The 19,684-nt window shown below is 45.3% G+C and overlaps 1 protein-coding gene across 5 annotated transcripts in view; it reads left to right on the forward strand.

The window, feature by feature from the left end:
- Positions 1–19,684, forward strand: part of arhgef10 (Rho guanine nucleotide exchange factor (GEF) 10) — a 76,181-nt gene that overhangs the window by 26,110 nt on the left and 30,387 nt on the right. For 3 of the 5 annotated variants that reach the window (XM_052486123.1, XM_052486122.1, XM_052486124.1), the window contains 16 exons: positions 650–994; positions 1,995–2,031; positions 2,190–2,269; positions 2,651–2,707; positions 3,073–3,257; positions 4,716–4,832; positions 5,571–5,676; positions 5,868–6,058; positions 6,161–6,340; positions 6,996–7,112; positions 7,327–7,419; positions 7,874–8,044; positions 9,777–9,922; positions 11,050–11,234; positions 17,323–17,438; positions 18,833–18,960. In XM_052486123.1, coding sequence (XP_052342083.1) covers positions 650–994; positions 1,995–2,031; positions 2,190–2,269; positions 2,651–2,707; positions 3,073–3,257; positions 4,716–4,832; positions 5,571–5,676; positions 5,868–6,058; positions 6,161–6,340; positions 6,996–7,112; positions 7,327–7,419; positions 7,874–8,044; positions 9,777–9,922; positions 11,050–11,234; positions 17,323–17,438; positions 18,833–18,960 — 2,254 coding nt within the window. Of the gene's footprint in view, positions 1–649; positions 995–1,113; positions 1,667–1,994; positions 2,032–2,189; positions 2,270–2,650; positions 2,708–3,072; positions 3,258–4,715; positions 4,833–5,570; positions 5,677–5,867; positions 6,059–6,160; positions 6,341–6,995; positions 7,113–7,326; positions 7,420–7,873; positions 8,045–9,776; positions 9,923–11,049; positions 11,235–17,322; positions 17,439–18,832; positions 18,961–19,684 lie in introns of those variants that run through there. The other 2 variants (XM_052486126.1, XM_052486125.1) reach the window with 2 other exon arrangements.

The raw sequence follows: 19,684 nt of genomic DNA on the forward strand, positions 1-19,684 counted from the left end.
GCTGTGTTGATGGGGATCATTTAGAGCAGTGTGGAGCTGTGTTGTATTAATGGGGATCATTTGGAGCAGTGTGTAACTGTAGCTGAATTGGTGGGGATCATTTGGAGCCGTGTGTAACTGTAGCTGTGTTGTGTTGTGTGTAACTGTAGCTGTGTTGTATTAATGGGGATTAATGGGGATCATTTGGAGCAGTGTGTAACTGTAGCTATGTTTTGTTGATGGGGATAATTTGGAGCAGTATGTAACTGTAGCTGTGTTGTATTGGTGGGGATCATTTGGAGCCGTGTGTAACTGTAGCTGTGTTGTATTGGTGGGGATCATTTGGAGCCGTGTGTAACTGTAGCTGAATTGGTGGGGATCATTTGGAGCAGTGTGTAGCTGTGTTGTATTGGTGGGGATCATTTGGAGCAGTGTGTAGCTGTGTTGTATTGGTGGGGATCATTTGGAGCAGTGTGTAACTGTAGCTGTGTTGATGGGGATCATTTGGAGCAGTGTGTAGCTGTGTTGTATTGGTGGGGATCATTTGGAGCAGTGTGTAACTGTAGCTGTGTTGTATTGGTGGGGATCATTTGGAGCAGTGTGTAACTGTAGCTGTGTTGTGTTGATGGGGATCATTTGGAACTAACTGTGTGTTACATTTCCATTGCAGATAAGGAAGTGTCCAGTGATGACCCTCCCCCGGCCGTCCCCAGGACCACCTCCCAGAGGAAAGTCAACCCCTACTCTGTGATTGAAATCACCCCCCTCCAACTAGAGCAACTGGATCAGCAGCATGGGCCCGTCCCTACCTCTTCCTCACCGGTTGAGAGAGTTGGAGGAGAGGGGGAGAGGGAGGGGAAGGGCCAGGATGTTCCCCCCGCCAGCCCCCTCTGTGTCCCACCGGGCTACTCTGTGCCCGTGCCCTGTGGGTACGCCACCCCCTCTGGTGTGCCCCTCATTACACCAGCCTACACCACGCCCGTCATCATCCGACACTTCTCCGTGGACGAGGAGGGTAAAGGAAGAACACATCCATGGTGGAAACATGTAGAATTAGAAGGATTTGAACAGCCATTCCTACTATTCCTTCTACTCTGTTCTGCATTCATATTGAAAACCTCATATTGAATCACTCCGATATAGTGTTCCTACAATGAACAGAGCACTGAAAAGTAGGAACAGAGCACTGAAAAGTAGGAACAGAGCACTGAAAAGTAGGAACAGAGCACTGAAAAGTAGGAACAGAGCACTGAAAAGTAGGAACAGAGCACTGAAAAGTAGGAACAGAGCACTGAAAAGTAGGAACAGAGCACTGAAAAAATGTGGTGGGAACTGTTCAAACTTCTTCTCATTCATTCTCCTTAGTGGAATTCCCCCATCCTCTCCCCCTTCTTCACCACTGACTTTGGGATGAGAGGCCATGACACATGCACGCTCTGTACTCCCAGCAAATATTTCCTCTCCTTTCTTCTTCACATTTATTTTTCCTAAAACCTTGCCTCAAGGAAGTGGGGACTAAATTTAGCCGCTCGCTAAACTCTGTGTTGGCTGTTAGGATTTTCCTGTTTTCTCTCTGTTACAGTAGTAGTTAAATGTGTGCCTTGGCCAGTCTGAGGGGAAATTGCAGTGTAATTAAGCTACCCAACACATCACAGAGGGTTACTCCTGTTTTAAAGTATTTTGAAAGGTATGTTCTGTAGTTGTAATCTTAACACGTTGACTGATTGTTCCAATATACTGTCAGGTTTATCTGTTGGGAATGTTATGTGGCATGCAAGGCTATCATAGCAGAAAATATGTGAACATGTATTAGTTATCAGATTATCATTGCTCATTCAAAAAACGGCAATCTAATCTGAGGTCCTTATCAATCAATTTCAGGTCTTATTTTTATCTCTTTGATGCTAATGTAGTTTCAGTGATGGCTGCCCCCTGGTGGCAGTAGCTAAGGTTTAGTGCAAACGTTAGGGAAGGAGTCATCAATGTAGATTTTTGTTCTCTCTCTCTCCCTCCAGATACTGTGATGGGGACAGGCAACATTTCTGTTGATATGTGAGTGACTCGCTTGCCAGGCTCTTTCTTCACTGATCTGTTTTATTTCATCCAGACTGGACTTGATCTGCCAGAAATTGTGATGATGTGGATACTTGTTTATTTGCGTTGGAATAGCAGATGGTTATTATTTCTCTATTTTATTCAAATGTCTGCAGTGAAGAGTATCCTGCCATCAGAGAGGAGGATGCTTTGTCTAAATGGGTGTCGGACCCTGCAAACACAGCCTGGATGGAAAGTAAGTACTCCTCTTTTCATTTCCCAATGAGAAATATGTCATTTTCCACAATGATCTGTTTATTTTACTTTTCTATTTCCATTTGTATTTACCTAGTTTATACTTTTTGGTTTGCTTGGAACACAACAGGACAGGGATTGTAAAGTTCTGAGTCCAGCCTGAATCTGTCTCGTGCACAATGCATAACTACGCTTTGGTGTTTTCTTTGGGAATTCACTTGAGTAAAAAATAGACACTTCCTTCCTCTAGGTCCTTTTGAGGAACCAGGCTCTTGTGGGGTCTCTCCTCTTGCCTTCCCCGAGATTGTATCCTGTCCGTTGTGTGAAGCTTAATTTCACATTGAGACCTTGTTAATTCAAACATTGTTGCTTTGTCATTTAGATCCAGATGAAGTCATTTATGATGACGTGCCCAGAGAGAACTCTGACTCCACTACAGGTCAGTGCTGTAATCCTTTTTTCTCTTTCTATTCTGTCGATCTTTCTTTCCGTTTGTCATTGTACTGTCATTCCTCTTTTTTTCCACAGCGTTTTGTGACTTTTGCATATTAATGTCTTTACCTCTTTTGCATTTCTAAAACATAATGTGCTGGAATTATTCAGCAGAAACATTTGATGTGCCCTTAAGCAAACTGTGTTATGCTGTACAATGTTCAGTTGATGCACTAGAACTGACAGGCTGACTTATGGTCAGGCTAACTTACTGTACATGAATACAAATTGCACCATTGCAGTTGAAAAGGTATTTCACCCTGATTGTAATGCTGTCCCCCTTGATTTGAACCCTTTCTCCTCATCCCTCAGAGCCAGACGAGATGATCTATGATGATGTGGAGTTTGGGGAGGAGGGCTGTGGCAGCTCCCTGGACAACGGTTGGAGTTCCAGCGAGTTTGAGAGCTATGACGAGCAGAGTGACGGGGAGGGCCGCGGGGAGAATGGCCTGCCTGACGCCTTCATGAGAGGGAAGCCCCCACAAAGGAAGACCCATGTGTGTAAACTTAACACCTTACCCTCTGTCTCTCTGGGGAGGGACAGGTAGGGAGAAGAAGGGTGAAGAGATTGGGGACAAGAGATTGAGGAGAAGAGGGTGAATTTGCTAGAGGAAGGGGATTATATATACTATGGGGAGTAGAAGTTTGAGAGAGGATATGAATGTGTCTCACCAGGAGATGCACAAAGCTGCAGATGGACGCCACAGATCATCAGACGCTAAATAAGGATACACTCTTAGAACAACAACAAAAAAGGTTATATCTAGAACAGTGGAGGCTGGTGGGAGGGGCTATAGGAGGAGGGGCTCATTGTAATGGCTGGAATGGAATAAATTGAACGATTATCAAACAGATTAAGCATATGGAAACCACATGTTTGGTTCTGTTCCATTTATTCCATTCCAGCCATTACAATGAGCCCATCCTCCTATAGCTCCTCCCACCAGCAACCACTGATCTAGAACCTAAAGTGGCTCTTCAGCTGTCCCCATAGGAGAACCCTTTGAAGAACCCTTTTGATTCCAGGTAGAACCCTTTTGGGTTTCATGAAGAACCCCTTCCACAGAGGGTTCTACATGGAACCCATAAGGGTTCTACCTGAATCCAAAAAGGTTTCTACCTTTGACCAAAAAGGGTTCTCCTACGGGGACAGCCGGAGAACCCTTTTGGAACCCTTTTTTTCCAAAGAGTGTCATTTATATCAGCGTCTTGAACATATGAGGAAGCAGAAGCAGTGACACACAGTGAATGTCTAATCAAATGCAATATCCAGTTAAACAGAAGATTCATAAATATTTGACATCCTCATATTTGAAATGAAAAATCATTCAGCAAATGTTAATACACATTTTTATACACTAGGCTTATTCTTGTCTTCCTGCTGCACATGTTAATACTATGCTCTCGATAATATACAGTTCATTTGTATATTTGGTTTTGAATTGAATGGCCTGCTTGTTCATTCAGCCCAGAGGTCTTGCCAGGGAGGTCTCAGTGTTATAACTCAGCTGGCTGCACAAAGTGACTGCTTGGCTTCTGTAGCAGAGATTGGCCCAGTTAAAGGTAGACTCAGTGAAATGACGTTGCCGCGAGCAACACGGTAGATATTACGATGAGTGAGATGCAGGACATTCTCAGTCACGCACAGTATCTACGCATGTGAATGGGTTCGCTTCACGCTGTTAGAGCGTAGTAGATACAGGACCAAAACACTGGAGAAGTTTAGTCTTGCTCTTCAACGCTCTTAGTTGTTTGCTGAAATTGACCCACTACGCTCTGCACATCTACATCATATCACTGAGTCTACCTTTAAGATTTCTATGTGGGTCGGGAGACAAAATATGGGTGAGGAGGCAAGGCCTTAGCTGTGGTGAGGGTGGGTGGATTGGGGTGAGGGGCTGACCATCTTCTGAGGATCTGTCTGGTAACGCTTCAAATGCTCTGCTTTTGTTTAGCTTTCTCAAGATCTGACACGCTTGAAAGAACACTATGAGAAAAAGATGAAAGATCTTATGGCAAATACAGTGGGAACAGTAGAGCTGCAGCAGATAAAACAGAAACACGAGCAGAAGGTAAATGTCATCATCATGGTCGGTGTGTGTTGTCACCCTCCGCTAGACAAAGTAGATCCTCCTTAACCCCGACCTCCCTCACGGTGTCCCTCACTGACTGACTCAGACCTAGTCCCTTCATCCTGAGCTTATGTCTGGTGGTGAGTTTCTCTACTGCATTGACCTGTGCCACTAACAGTGTGGGTGTTGAGGCAACTGCATCTCCTAAGTGACATGCCTTTAGGTCTACGGCGTACTGAGACACCAGAGCAGCTGAGTTGTGTGTAGGCCTAGACAGGAGGTCCGTACAGGATCATCCCAGTCCATGCCTACAGAACATTTTCAAACAAATCTATAATAAAAGATAGTTATGAAGTTCTACTTTTCAGCAGAGGGTTGTAGCAGTCTAGGTAAATCTTCTGAGACTCTACCCTGGCTAATGAAAGAGCTTCTAAACTACTGACATTCCCTATTTACAGGTCTCGCATAGAGAGATTGAAGTTAAGTACACACCACTTAAGCCCTTATGCATCTGTGAGAACATTTGAGTTTAGATTGACTCAGTTCAGCTGCTGTCACAGTTGCTGTCTTCCTCTGGTCCACCCTGCTCTCCCTGAGGTCCTGCTCCTGTATTTACATGATCTGCCATCTTCCCTTCTCTTCTAACACAGTTCCTATCTCCTCCCTAAGTGCTTCAGTAGCATGCTGTTCTCTCTGTCTGCTCTGAGTGCTATTTACTGTTGTTGACGTTACATGAAGATGCAAAAGCTGGTGAAGGCAGCGAGAGATGGGACCAAAGACGGCCTGGAGAAAACCAAAGCAGCAGTGAGAAGGGGAAGGTCGTATATCAAGACCCACTGTCACGGTAAGAGTAAGAACAGAACATGGACTATGGTCCTTAGTTCACACTAGTCAGTTAATTACACTGATGTATCTGGGATAAAAATGCAAGCACTTTACATTGTAACAGGGGAATCATCCACTAACAATGTGTATTAACCTCCTGGGTGATGCTCATCTGATTTAAGCTGACCTCGTCTCTCCTGTTTATATCAGAGAGGAAGTCAACCTGTTTTGAGGATGAGGAGTCGGAGCTATTCATCGAAGTGGAATGCTTCAACATGGAGCCAGTGCTCAGTCCCGTCCCTGAGGGTCTCTCACAACAACAGGTGGTGAGGAGGTGTATACTGGGCTCCATATTAGAGAGTGAGAAGAACTATCTCGATGCACTGAAGCGGATTTTAGAGGTATGTTATTTTACAGTTAAACATTTCATATAACATTTCTCTAATTTCCTCAAGGAAAATATTTCCTACCACATCCTTATCCTCTTTATCCTCTCTTATCAGCAATATGAAAAGCCACTTTTGGAGATTGAGCCCAGGTTGCTAAGCGATAGGAAGCTGAAGGTGACATTCTATCGTATCCGGGAGATTCTCCAGTGCCACGCCCTGTTCCAGATCGCCCTGGCGTGCCGCGTGGCCGAGTGGGACAGTCTGGAGATGATCGGGGACGTCTTTGTAGCCTCGGTGGGTTGGTGGACAAGTGTAGGAAAGATTCAGTGTCGGGGAACCCACTGTAGGAACATTCCTTTACTCACACCATGTCCTGTACTGTGCTTCCCCATTGAACACAACACTGACTGAGGCGATAGTGCAAGTTTACCATGACTCGTTCTATAGGAATTAGTCCCTTGATTACACACACACGACACACACACACAACACACACACACACACACACACACGACACACACAGCTGCACTGGGTTCTTGGAGGAAGTGCTCCACCCTGGTGTCTCCACTGCCTAGCAACCCGGTTAGGGGTCTTGAAACAAAGTCTCACCCAGTAACCCCAGTTCTCCCTCTTCCTGGGGTTTGTTACTGTTTGAAGCATGACCACAACACAGGAGCAGGACACAGCATTTGTGACCCATGTGCTGTGTGCCTTCTTCCTTACTGTCCTCTCTCTCTTATCCCTGGCCTGAAACAACCCTCATGATACACTGTCCAACTAACAGCTTATTTTATAATATAATAATATATTGGCCCTAGGAAGCCCCATTCCTTTGTCTGGTACCATGTTAATTCCATTCCTGACTGTAATTGTATCGGACTCGTATGAGGTGTTGATGGCTTGCTCTCTCCCCTTTCTGTCCCGCCCTCTCTCTATATCTGGATCCCAGTTCTCCAAGTCCATGGTGCTGGATGCCTACTGTGAGTATGTGAACAACTTCAGCACAGCCATGGCGGTGGTCAGGAAGACGTGTGCCTCCAAACCTAGCTTCCTAGACTTCCTCAAGGTCAGTCAGAGCACCACTGTAAATATATATATTTTTTAAGTATGCTCCTGTGAAAATACAGAGATGCAGAATATGCATCGCTGGCTCTATCCTAAACCTAACTCCGCATAGGGACCTGGGGTTGATTTTCAGACTGAACCAAAACACTTTGTGGTTCTGTATTGGATTGCCCTGCACGGCATCAATCATTGATTGTCCTCTTCTCTCTCCACAGCAACGTCAGGACATCAGCAGTGACCGGGTCACTCTCTATGGACTCATGATGAAGCCCATCCAGAGATTCCCTCAGTTCATTCTACTGCTGCAGGTATCTATTTCACTGTAACGTCCACACTTCGCGCCTAGAGTACATAGTACACGTCTACCAGCAGAGGGTGCCACATACTCACTACCAAAGAGCTCTGTTAAGAATGCACTATGCAGAGAGAGTGCTGTGTAGTGTGCATACTCTTGGGAAAGAACTTCTGCTTCAGGTGCTTCAAATTTGATCCTCACTCATAATTATTATGACTGAGGATAACATTTTAGACTGAAATAATCTGAATAGTTTTAAACTGATGTAATGCCAGTGTAGAGATGTTCTGGATGTGATCGGTGCTCTGTTATATTCTGAATGTGTTATCTCTCCATGTTGTATGGCAGGACATGTTGAAGAACACACCAGTAGGCCACAGTGACAGGCTGCCCCTACAGATGTTATGTCATGTTACAGTATGTTATGCTATTCTGTGGTGTTCTGACTGTGATACAATGTGATACAGGACATGTTGAAGAACACACCAGCAGGCCACAGTGACAGACTGCCCCTACAGATGGCCCTGACAGAACTGGAGACCCTGGCTGAAAAGCTCAATGAGAAGAAGCGGGAGGCTGACCAGCGCTGTGAGATCAGACACATAGCCAAGGCCATGAACGAACGCTACCTCAACAAGGTATTGCTCGAACACATACACACACAAACACACACAGTCTTGTATAACTAACCTTGTGGGGGGACACACTTCAGTCCCATTATTTAAAAAATCCTATACCCTAACCTTAACCCCAAAACCTAACCCTAAACCTAACCCTAGCTCCCAACACTAAAACTAACAGTAGCTCCTAACCCTAAACTTAATTCTATCACTAATTCTAACCTTAACCCTAAACCCCCTAGAAATAGTATTTGACCTTGTGGGGATTCACAAAATGTCCCCAGTTGGTAAATGTTTGTTTGTTTACTATTCTTGTGGGGACTTCTGGTCCCCATAAGTATAGTTTAACATGTCCACACACACACCATTGATCTTCTTCAGACCATAGTGGCTCAGTGTTTGTCCTCTATAACTAGATGATATTTGAACATTTAAACAGATTGTTTCTTCCATTGTGTGGGCATTGAGGCCTTGACTGTAGATGTTTCACATTCTTCACTGAGAAACCATCTATCCACAAATCTGGCAATATACAGGAGATGGCTCTGAGCCTGATACGGAGGCATCAATATTCCCTACTGTCTAATTATTTGTCTGTTTATCTGCCCACAAGAGCAAACAACCGCCCCATGGAATCTACAGTATATTTTATGGATGTGTGCATGCTGCAAAGTGCCTTAACTGTAACTAAAAGCACACTGATATGTAAACTGCATGTCCTTATACTAGTATGTGTATATTCTACACTAACTAAATGGTATCTTCATATTCATTTCACCCTTGAAACGGATCGGACAAAATGCTTCCATGCAATATCTACAGAATGTATTTATATATTTTGGGGAGTACCTTAAATGTACATTCAAATCAAATGTATTTATATAGTCCTTCTTACATCAGCTGATATCTCAAAGTGCTGTACAGAAACTCAGCCTAAAACCCCAAACAGCAAGCAATGCAGGTGTAGAAGCAAGGTGGCTAGGAAAAACTCCCTAGAAAGGCCGAAACCTAGAGAGGAACCAGGCTATGAGGGGTGGCCAGTCCTTTTCCTGGCTGTGCCGGGTGGAGATTATAACAGAACATGGCCAAGATGTTCAAATGTTCATAAATGACCAGCATGTTCAAATAATAGTAATCACAGTGGTTGTCGAGGGTGCAGCAAGTCAGCACCTCAGGAGTAAATGTCAGTTGGCTTTTCATAGCCATTCATTAAGAGTATCTCTACCGCTCCTGCTATCTCTAGAGAGTTGAAAACAGCAGGTCTGGGACAGGTAGCACGTCCGGTGAACAGGTCAGGGTTCCATAGCCGCAGGCAGAACAATTGAAACTGGAGCAGCAGCACGGCCAGGTGGACTGGGGACAGCAAGGAGTCATCATGCCAGGTAGTCCTGAGCCATGGTCCTAGGGGTCAGGTCCTCCAAGAGAGAGAAAGAAAGAGAGAATTAGAGAGAGCATACTTAAATTCACACAGGACACCGGATAAGACAGGAGAAGTACTCCAGATATAACAGACTGACCATAGCCCCCCGACACAAACTACTGCAGCATAAATACTGGAGGCTGAGACAGGAGGGGTCAGGAGACATTGTGGCCCCAACCGATGATACCCCCGGACAGGGCCAAACAGGAAGGATATAACCCCACCCACTTTGCCAAAGCACATTGACATAAATCATAAATTAACCTAGGGGAAGACCGTCGAGACCATATATTGTATCTGACCTCTTGGTCTCTCTCCCTTACCCATCAGCTTCTGAGTAATGGCAGCCGCTACCTGATTCGCTCTGATGACATAGTGGAGACGGTCTACAACGACCATGGAGAGGTGATCAAGACCAAGGAGCGACGCCTTTTCCTGCTCAACGACGTGCTCATGTGTGCCACGCCCAACGTCCGGTAAGACCCAAAGCACCAGCACCAGACACGGTACTCACCCTGGTCAGGGTTTCTACCCACAGTTGGAGGGAGCATCCTCTCTGGGTATGATTCTGATCAGCTCCCAGTGGAGGAGCCTGTGTCCTGTAATTATACTGTACCTCACCACACTAGCTACTGGCCACTGGCTCTGACATGAGGATCTATACGCTTTATAAAGTAGTAGTAGTAGTTTATTACAAGTAGGCCGTACTTGGAAGCTAAAAGCTGATTTGCAGTACACAGTACATACAGGTAAACAAATCTCAAGGTGCTTAAAAAGCAAAACAACATCAACAAATGGAGCCACAGTCAATAAATAGCTTGAGCAGGGCGAGGTGCAGGTACAGGTGGTGAACAGTGGTAGCTGAGCAACCAGATCAGGACATCCGGGGGCAGGAGTCTACCTCATGGTGTCTCGCAGCCAGCGTCTTCTCTGTGTGGTAGGACACTTGTGGAACGAGATCGATGCAGTTTCTTTTCTCCCCATTCACTCACTCAGCATACAGAACACTCATAACTTTGGAGGAATGCTCTGGAGCGATGAATTCCTCACTGAAAGCTCGCCACCGTCGCCCCCCCGTTGGATCAAGGAGACTGTAGAAACATCCCAATATAGGCCGACGTAGTCAAATTAAAGCGGCTGTTAGCTAGCCATCTTGAAATGCTGATTTGCCATTCATTCTTAGGCATCAAACAAAATGTAATCCAGAGTAAATCTATACTTGTTTGGCTATTCATAAACAAAAAGTGAAATGATTCATACAAAAAACATAATGATTAAATATTTACAGGAGCTCTCTGCCCAGGCTGTCAAGTGCCAATAGGGCGACATGATAACTGTGGAACCAGTCATGCATGAAGTACAGTCTAAATCTTACAATACATTCATGCCATTTTCAAAAGAGTTTGCCCCGCTTTGATGTGACATACCATATACAGTACATACCATAGCACATACCGTACAATGGTGAATCAGTTAACTTTCTGATCCCCTCTGTATCAGTGAGGAATACACTTGATAAATGTAATATTGGTTGAAGAAACCTTTATTGGTCCCTGTGAGGAAATTCATTGGTCCTCTGCCTGTCCTTCTCCTCTGTATCCAGGTGCAGTGTGGATGGCAGTGGTAGTGGCAACGCCGCCCTGGGTCAGAAGTTCCTGCTGAAGTGGAGTGTCCCTCTGAGCTTTGTGGACGTAGTAGAGTTTGGCTCCAGTGAAGACATGGGTGACAACAGCCGCTTCACCCCACAACCCCACTCTGGAGAGAAGGTGATCATCAATGCCAAACCAAGTACGTCCCAATGATTCGCAACCACAGAGATCTGTCACCTGCTTAGTATTGGGAAAAGAGTAAGATGTGTATAAGATGTAGTTTAGAGCCCCCCCCAAAAGCACAAACCCTGATTTGTGACATCGTTTCATCATGACCCCACAATTAATCATAAATAGAAGAATGTGAGGCCTGTGGTCTACGACACTGCATCCCAGTGCTAGGGGCGTCACTACAGACCCTGGTTCGATTCCGGGCTGTATCACAACCAGCCGTGATTGGGAGTCCCATAGGGCAGCGCACAATTGGCCCAGCGTTGTCCGGGTTAGGGTTTGGCCGGGGTAGTCCGTCATTGTAAATACACATTTGTTCTTAACTGACCTGCCTAGTTAAATAAAGGTTAAATAAAAAAAGAATGTAAAAAAGGTAATAATGCAGGAGAAGACGAGACATAGACGAGGGCCTGCAAACCGTGCCAATATATCCTCCAAACACCGGCTTCCAGGGCACTATCACTTTTATTCCATGGGTTATCAACATATTCAAATAATGATTGACATATTTTCATTAAAAATGTTATTTTGATGAATTTATTCATACTATTTCATCCTTCCACAAGATATAGTCCCGACACAATTCTAGGGTTGCTACCCAAGCCGGCTGGTCGTTCTTTCTATCGGTTTGGTTGCCAGAGATGCAACCCAGTCGTTCAGTCTTTTTGTTCTGTATCTATGGTCGTTCTTTATAAATGTTCCATTGCCATACTGGTTGGCAACCTTCTTATCCCTTTCTAGCTAGCCAGCCAACTACGGCTAATTTACTGTCACATCAAACAGTGCAGCCAGAATAACAACAGTAGCTGCATTTTGCATTTGTTTAAGCTGATTTCCAGAGACAATAATTTGGATATGTCCATAACAATGAGCTAATGAGGCACGATTTCACCAGGACACTGTTGTTCAGAGGAGCTAGCCAACAACACAGCTACAGTCACACAATCACTTCAAACTGAAGCTGGAAAGGCTGCAAACTAGCTGCACTTCATTTTGTTTGACCTTTTTTCATTTGACATTTCTTTGTATTTATCCATAAAAATGATGCCAGCTGATTTATGATTTCGCCTGGCTGAGAAACATTGCCTGCTTGTCTCTCTCGTCCCGACTCTCGACACGTTATTTACTATGGGACAGCTGGAGATCGAATATGAATATTGAAATAATGTTGCAAATGTCAGAGAGACAGACAACAAGGTTCATACAAGTATCCGCAGTTGAAAATGAAATGTTAGTCTAAAAGAAATGTGAGATAATGTCTATATGCTTTTTACAGTGGAGATCAAGATTATAAAGTGCCTGGCTGGGCTGATGAGACAGTGGATTGCACAGTCAGAACAGAGTAAATAGGCATTTTTTAACGTCATAGATTTAGCCAGTGGTAAATTGTGGAACAGACATTGGCTGGAATATGGTTTTAACCAATCAACATTCAGGATTAGACCCACCCGTTGTATACATTGAAATAATATGCATTACTCTGCACAGTGGCTGTACAATGCATATACAGCACAGTACAAGCAGCAATACCTTCTGCTGTGTGTAAAATCAATACAATTTCCTCTTAGTGCTGATTATGTTTCAACACCCCCCTCCCTGAAATATGAATGAGTTCTAGATGATTACTGTTCCCAGTGGGCTCAGATCAACACTACAGTACAAGCACTACATGACTACCTGATGTTACTGTTGGATGAAACATGGGGGGGCTCTCCTTCTCAGATTATAGTGTTGCAGGACCACACTCAATAACAAGGAGTAAAAGTAGCTTATTAATTCATTTGACATACCAACAATAAATGTTTAGCCATCATTTTCTGTTTGCCAGGCTTTACATCTCGAACCACTGAGAGACGTTTGAAAATTGTTCCAGAGAGATTGTGGTGAGTCTTTAAGCAGCCAGCTCCACTCTCTGCTGCATGGTCACTGACTTCACTCTTTCCCCTGGCCTGCTCTGGCAGCTGCTCGTCATGGCCGCTCCTTTAAACTCCTTATTGGAAACCATGCTACCATCATAATCAGACTGTATGGTTTGTGATCATAACCAGGCAGTTGCATTTTTTTAGTAAAGAACATTCACCCTGACTACAAACCAGGCGTCGGTAATGGGGAATGCAACGGTACAGTAGTGTGCTTTTCATTTAGCTGGTGTTCAGGTGGTGACAGCAGTACACCCACTGGGGAAGGCATGGTGGATGCTGTAATAGCTATGGAGTAACTATGTTGATATTTGATATTTTTTGCTAAAGGATATGAACAGAGGTGACAGTCGTTTCCTGTGCATGGCAGGCTTTGACGTGGCAGGCTTTTTCCCTTACAACAAGCCCTCTGATGCAGACTTCTGTTCCTCAGTCCCATCTGTGGTGCAAGTGTGATCTACTGCAGTCGTGTGTATATAAAGCCAGAGAAACTCATTCCATATATATATATATATATATATATATATATATATATATATATATATATATACACACACACTACCGTTCAAAAGTTTGGGGTCACTTAGACATTTCCTTGTTTTTGAAAGAAAAGCAACACAAAAAAAGTCTGTTAAGATAACATCAAATTGATCAGAAATACAGTATAGACATTGTTAATGTTGTAAATGACTATTGTAGATGGAAATGGCATATTTTTATGTGTGTGTGTGTGTATATATATATGTATATATATATATATATAGGGGCGGCAGCGTGGCCTAGTGGTTAGAGCGTTGGACTAGTAACCGGAAGTTCAAACCCCCGAGCTGACAAGGTACAAATCTGTCGTTCTGCCCCTGAACAGGCAGTTAACCCACTGTTCCCAGGCCGTCATTGAAAATAAGAATGTGTTCTTAACTGACTTGCCTGGTTAAATAAAGGTAAAATTAAACAATTAAATAAATAAAAAATATATATATACACGTCTCTGTACAGTAGGCCATACCCTCGGTAATACAACTAATAAGTTGCTCCACTCTTTGCTGCAGGGTCACTGACTTCACTCTTTGACTTCAAAAATCAGAGTAAAGCCTCTGATTACAAATGGCTTTATAGTGTAATAGCCATGCCTTTTGACCCACATGCTGAGAAGAGGATGACCGTCTAGCCTGTAAATGGATGTCGTCGTGCGTAAGCCTGTGTTATTTAAGAGTCCATTAGTGATCTACTGTACAGTACTACTCTCCATCCATATTGTTAAGGACCCGGAGTAAAGTTGAACATATGGGCCATTTCTTGTTTTCCTCTCATCCTCTTACTCATTGAAATGCCAGGGGATAAGCAACCTTTCCTCTCTTCCCTCTCAACCACTGCCCAACTGCCAACCCCCGTCCCCTCTCCTCCGCAAAGCCTCTTACCCACTCACCCACCCGTCACCTCTCCATCTGCCCTGTATTCCCATCCACAGACGGCCTGATGGGGGCTAAAGACAGTCAATTAAAGCATCTGGACCCTGGGCTGACAGTCAGGCAGGCATATTCCTAGCCAGCTGTCTAGTCCTGAGCTAGGTTAGACTCCTATATATACATCCAGCAACCTATTGCTCTTAGGAGATCCATATGGACTGGACAGCAGTCTGGTTCAGCTCAGTAATGTTAGCTAATTAAATTGGGACATGGATCTAGAATGGAAAACATTACATTAGGGTATGGTCATTTTTACCTGACAGAAATGGATCAGGCCATGTCACTCCCCCATACTTTGTCTATGACCCATATCATTTATTCAATACTGATGACATTTTCCTCCTAGTCAGTCCTCTCTGTGTGTCTGTTCTGGCCAGGCATTTTAAGTGGGAAAGACCCTCACTCTCAGCTTCTCTCCCTCCCTCCGTAGTCCAGTATGTTCTGTCAAAGCAACTGGTGACATGCCTACTAGAGGCAATGAAAAGACGGTCCAGCGTATGATGTCACAGTTTCCTGTGCTCTGCTCTGCTCTGGATGTCTGTTTGCTTGCCTCATGTCTGTCGTACTTAGCTCAGCTAATTGGGACCACCAGATGAGATGACTGCTCAACAGGTCAGTTTCAGCTTGTCCATGGTGCTCTGTCTCATTGTGGAATATTTTAATTGTTTGTCAGAACATATAATATCTATAGTCATAGAGATGAATGATGGCCTGCAGAATTACCATGGATGACAAGCCAATGAGCATTATTTAATTATTTTACCTTTATTTTACTAGGCAAGTCAGTTAAGAACAAATTCTTATTTTCAATGATGACCTAGGAACAGTGGGTTAACTGCCTGTTCAGGGGCAGAACGACAGATTTTGTACCTTGTCAGCTAGGGGATTTGAACTTGCAACCTTTCGGTTACTAGTCTAACCACTAGGCTACTCTGCCGTCCCATGACTGAAGCTTATTCAGTGATTCTGCCTAGACTGGGTTCCAAACACACAAAGACATCATAGGGCTCCTGAGTGGCACAGGGGTCTAAGGCACTGCATCTCAGTGCCAGAGGCATCACTACAAACCCTGGTTCGATCCCAGGCTGTATTACAATCGGTCGTGATCAGGAGTCCCATAGTGCGGCATACAATTGGCCCAGCGTCGTCCGGGTTAGGGGAGGGTTTGGCCGGGGTAGGCCGTCATTGTAAAATAAGAATTCTTTCTTAACTGATTTGCCTAGTTAAATAAAATACAAATTAAGACCAATAAGGCAGGAATATTTGAACTTCATTCGACAAGACAATTAGCTCAATAGAACATAAATGTTTAACATGCTTCTGAAGCTAGGATAAATTGTTATTGTCAACCATAAACTTTTCAAATTGCTTTCAACCCAACACAATGTCTGTAACAGTAAAACAGTTCAATGATACTCTGTGACCTGGACATATTCAGAAGTGGAATGATATCTTGGTACATGATGAAGAGAACGTCTCTGAATTAGCTTCTGCATGTAAACTTACAATCTGAAGTAACCTTTTTTGAATGACTCTTTCTGTCTCCAGTGTGACCACCACCTAGGTGAAGTACTTAGTGCATGTCAAACGGGGTGGAAGTTTCTCTGAGTGTCCTCTCTTGGCAGCCCTGGGGAAGAATGGAGTGGTTGCCATGGAGCTGGAACACTACGGCAGTGTGAAGGGCCATTATAGACCCCACAGAAAGTAGACTGGCAAAACCAGAGGGAGCTCCAGGAATCCTGGCGCCAGAGATTCCCGTTCATATTAACCCCCTCCCAGTTCCAATGTGCTGCCTAATGAGAGTGGTAGACCACATTTAACTTGAAAAGTCATATGGTGAAATCATCTTTAAGAGCTTGCCTTCTTACTTGTTAGCTGACAGTACCATATGCTGCAAATCCTACCGTACGATGACTTGTTGGCAGACATGTCTGAAAGATGAGGAGGGTCCTCTCTGTGCTGCAGGTTTAATTCGAGTTACAGCCTTGAGAGAAGGCTATGTGCTGGCAGAGCCTACAGGGGGCCTCTCCTCTTTCTCTCCCTTTCTCTCTCTGAGGAGTCTGGCTCTCTGTCTGTGTCTCTTCCTGATATACAGGCTGAGCGCTGACAAACAAAGCAGCCCATTGTCCCGAGCTGGACGCACAGAAACACAATAATCCCTTACTTCACTGGCCTGTTGGTTCGGTTAGGCAGGGCACATCTACAAAGAAACACACACAGACGCTAGTAGAGGGAAGTTTAACACCAGGAAACTGCCGTTGGGTAACGGTACTCATTTCCAACACACACACACACACACACACACACACACACACACACACACACACACACACACACACACACACACACACACACACACACACACACACACACACACACACACACACACACACACACACACACACACACACGGTTCAGAGCCATGCCAAGTTGGGAAACAGACTGACTTTGTCTGGCAGTGTGTCTTATTTTACCTCCTGCTTTCAATGCACAATAATTGCCTTTGAGATTTGTATGGCTCATATTGTTGGGTCAGTGGGTTCAGATGGGATATGGGCTCAGCTTTGTGAATCAGAACTTACTACTACTACCAACTTTATTTGGTAATAATGCAGTTCTCTGTTGACAATGACATGATAGTTTATTGACTTGACACTTTGTCTCCTCTCAGATAAGCTGTACATGGGTCCAGGCCAGCTGTACCAGGACCTGCAGAACCTCATCCACGACCTCAGCCTGGTCAACCAGATCTCCAGCATGATCGGAAGCCTCAAGGGAAACTACCAGGTGAGCCGCATATATAAATGTGGCCCTGAGGTTTTGATCTGGGGGGGCAGACAGTGCTGAGTCGTGCTGGGATGTGAGCCTCAACTAGCCAGTGTTAGTGATGTTTCTGTCTGAGAGTGATGGGCAGCAGAGAACAGGCCAGAGGCACACAGAGAGACATGTTTCTGTCTGAGAGTGGTGGGGAGCAGAGAACAGGCCAGAGGCACACAGAGAGACATGTTTCTGTCTGAAAGTGGTGGGGAGCAGAGAACAGGCCAGAGGCACACAGAGAGACATGTTTCTGTCTGTCTGAGAGTGGTGGGGAGCAGAGAACAGGCCAGAGGCACACAGAGAGACATGTTTCTGTCTGTCTGAGAGTGGTGGGGAGCAGAGAACAGGCCAGAGGCACACAGAGAGACATGTTTCTGTCTGAAAGTGGTGGGGAGCAGAGAACAGGCCAGAGGCACACAGAGAGACATGTTTCTGTCTGAAAGTGGTGGGGAGCAGAGAACAGGCCAGAGGCACACAGAGAGACATGTTTCTGTCTGTCTGAGAGTGGTGGGGAGCAGAGAACAGGCCAGAGGCACACAGAGAGACATGTTTCTGTCTGTCTGAGAGTGGTGGGGAGCAGAGAACAGGCCAGAGGCACACAGAGAGACATGTTTCTGTCTGAGAGTGGTGGGGAGCAGAGAACAGGCCAGAGGCACACAGAGAGACATGTTTCTGTCTGAGAGTGGTGGGGGAGCAGAGAACAGTCCAGAGGCACACAGAGAGACATGTTTCTGTCTGAGAGTGGTGGGGAGCAGAGAACAGGCCAGAGGCACACAGAGAGACATGTTTCTGTCTGAAAGTGGTGGGGAGCAGAGAACAGGCCAGAGGCACACAGAGAGACATGTTTCTGTCTGTCTGAGAGTGGTGGGGAGCAGAGAACAGGCCAGAGGCACACAGAGAGACATGTTTCTGTCTGAGAGTGGTGGGGAGCAGAGAACAGGCCAGAGGCACACAGAGAGATATGTTTCTGTCTGAGAGTGGTGGGGAGCAGAGAACAGGCCAGAGGCACACAGAGAGACATGTTTCTGTCTGTCTGAGAGTGGTGGGGGAGCAGAGAACAGGCCAGAGGCACACAGAGAGACATGTTTCTGTCTGTCTGAGAGTGGTGGGGGAGCAGAGAACAGGCCAGAGGCACACAGAGAGACATGTGTGTCTCACACACACACAAGACAGAGGGGGGCTTTTGTAGTCAATTTGGAAGAGCTGGTGTGTGGAGTCAATCTCTGCTCGCTCAATGGCATGATTGAAGGCTGTTATAGATCTAGCTTGACATTATGGGGCTGTGGTTTAAGCAGTGTCTTGTGTTAATACCTTATCTGTCTCTCTCTGGCTCTTTCCCATCCCTCTATCCCTCTCTCCTCTAGAACGTTAACCCTGCGGTGGCCCATGATTGGGTGTCAGGTCTGCAGCGTCTCATCCTGAAGAAGGAGGAAGAGATCCGGGCTGCAGACCGCTGTAGGATCCAGCTGCAGCTGCCTGGAAAACCGGACAAGTCAGTGTCTTACACACCACACTGCTGTCTCTCTCTCACACATAGACCTCACTCCCACTACACTGCTGCCTCTCTCTCACACATAGACCTCACTCACACCACACTGCTGTCTCTCTCTCACACATAGACCTCACTCACACCACACTGCTGTCTCTCTCTCACACATAGACCTCACTCACACCACACTGCTGTCTCTCTCTCACACATAGACCTCACTCCCACCACACTGCTGTCTCTCTCTCACACACTAGGTTAGGCCCCTATGTCCTCACTCCCTCACTGTCTCCTCTCAACATTCAGGAATGAGCACAGTGTGTTACTGTCACGGTGGTAACAACTTTAACGTTGTTCTAGTCTGATCTCAGGGGTATGATTTAGTCTGTTAGAGCTCTGTGCTTTCTGCTGTGGAGCAGTGTGTTTATCTCCTCAGAGAAGACAGTGCAGCTGTTTCATCAACTCATTACTATAGGAGAGTACTCCCTCCCTTCACGTGGTCCCTTCTGGACCTAACCAGCACCTTGTTTACTTACACTGACCCCTGAGACCGCAGGGCATCACGTTTAGAGATACAACTCTGCTGCTCTCATTCCTCTCTGATCGCCCACATCTAAAAACAACACTCCAGAGAGAGAGAGACAGATGGAGAGAGGGAGTGAACAGGAAGTTGCATGCCAGAGAGATCCTTCTGTGATGTGGTATTTATGTTGGCTGTTCTTAGCTGTTG

This window comes from Oncorhynchus keta, chromosome 29, assembly GCF_023373465.1.
Source record: "Oncorhynchus keta strain PuntledgeMale-10-30-2019 chromosome 29, Oket_V2, whole genome shotgun sequence".
Classification (NCBI taxonomy): Eukaryota; Metazoa; Chordata; class Actinopteri; order Salmoniformes; family Salmonidae; genus Oncorhynchus; species Oncorhynchus keta.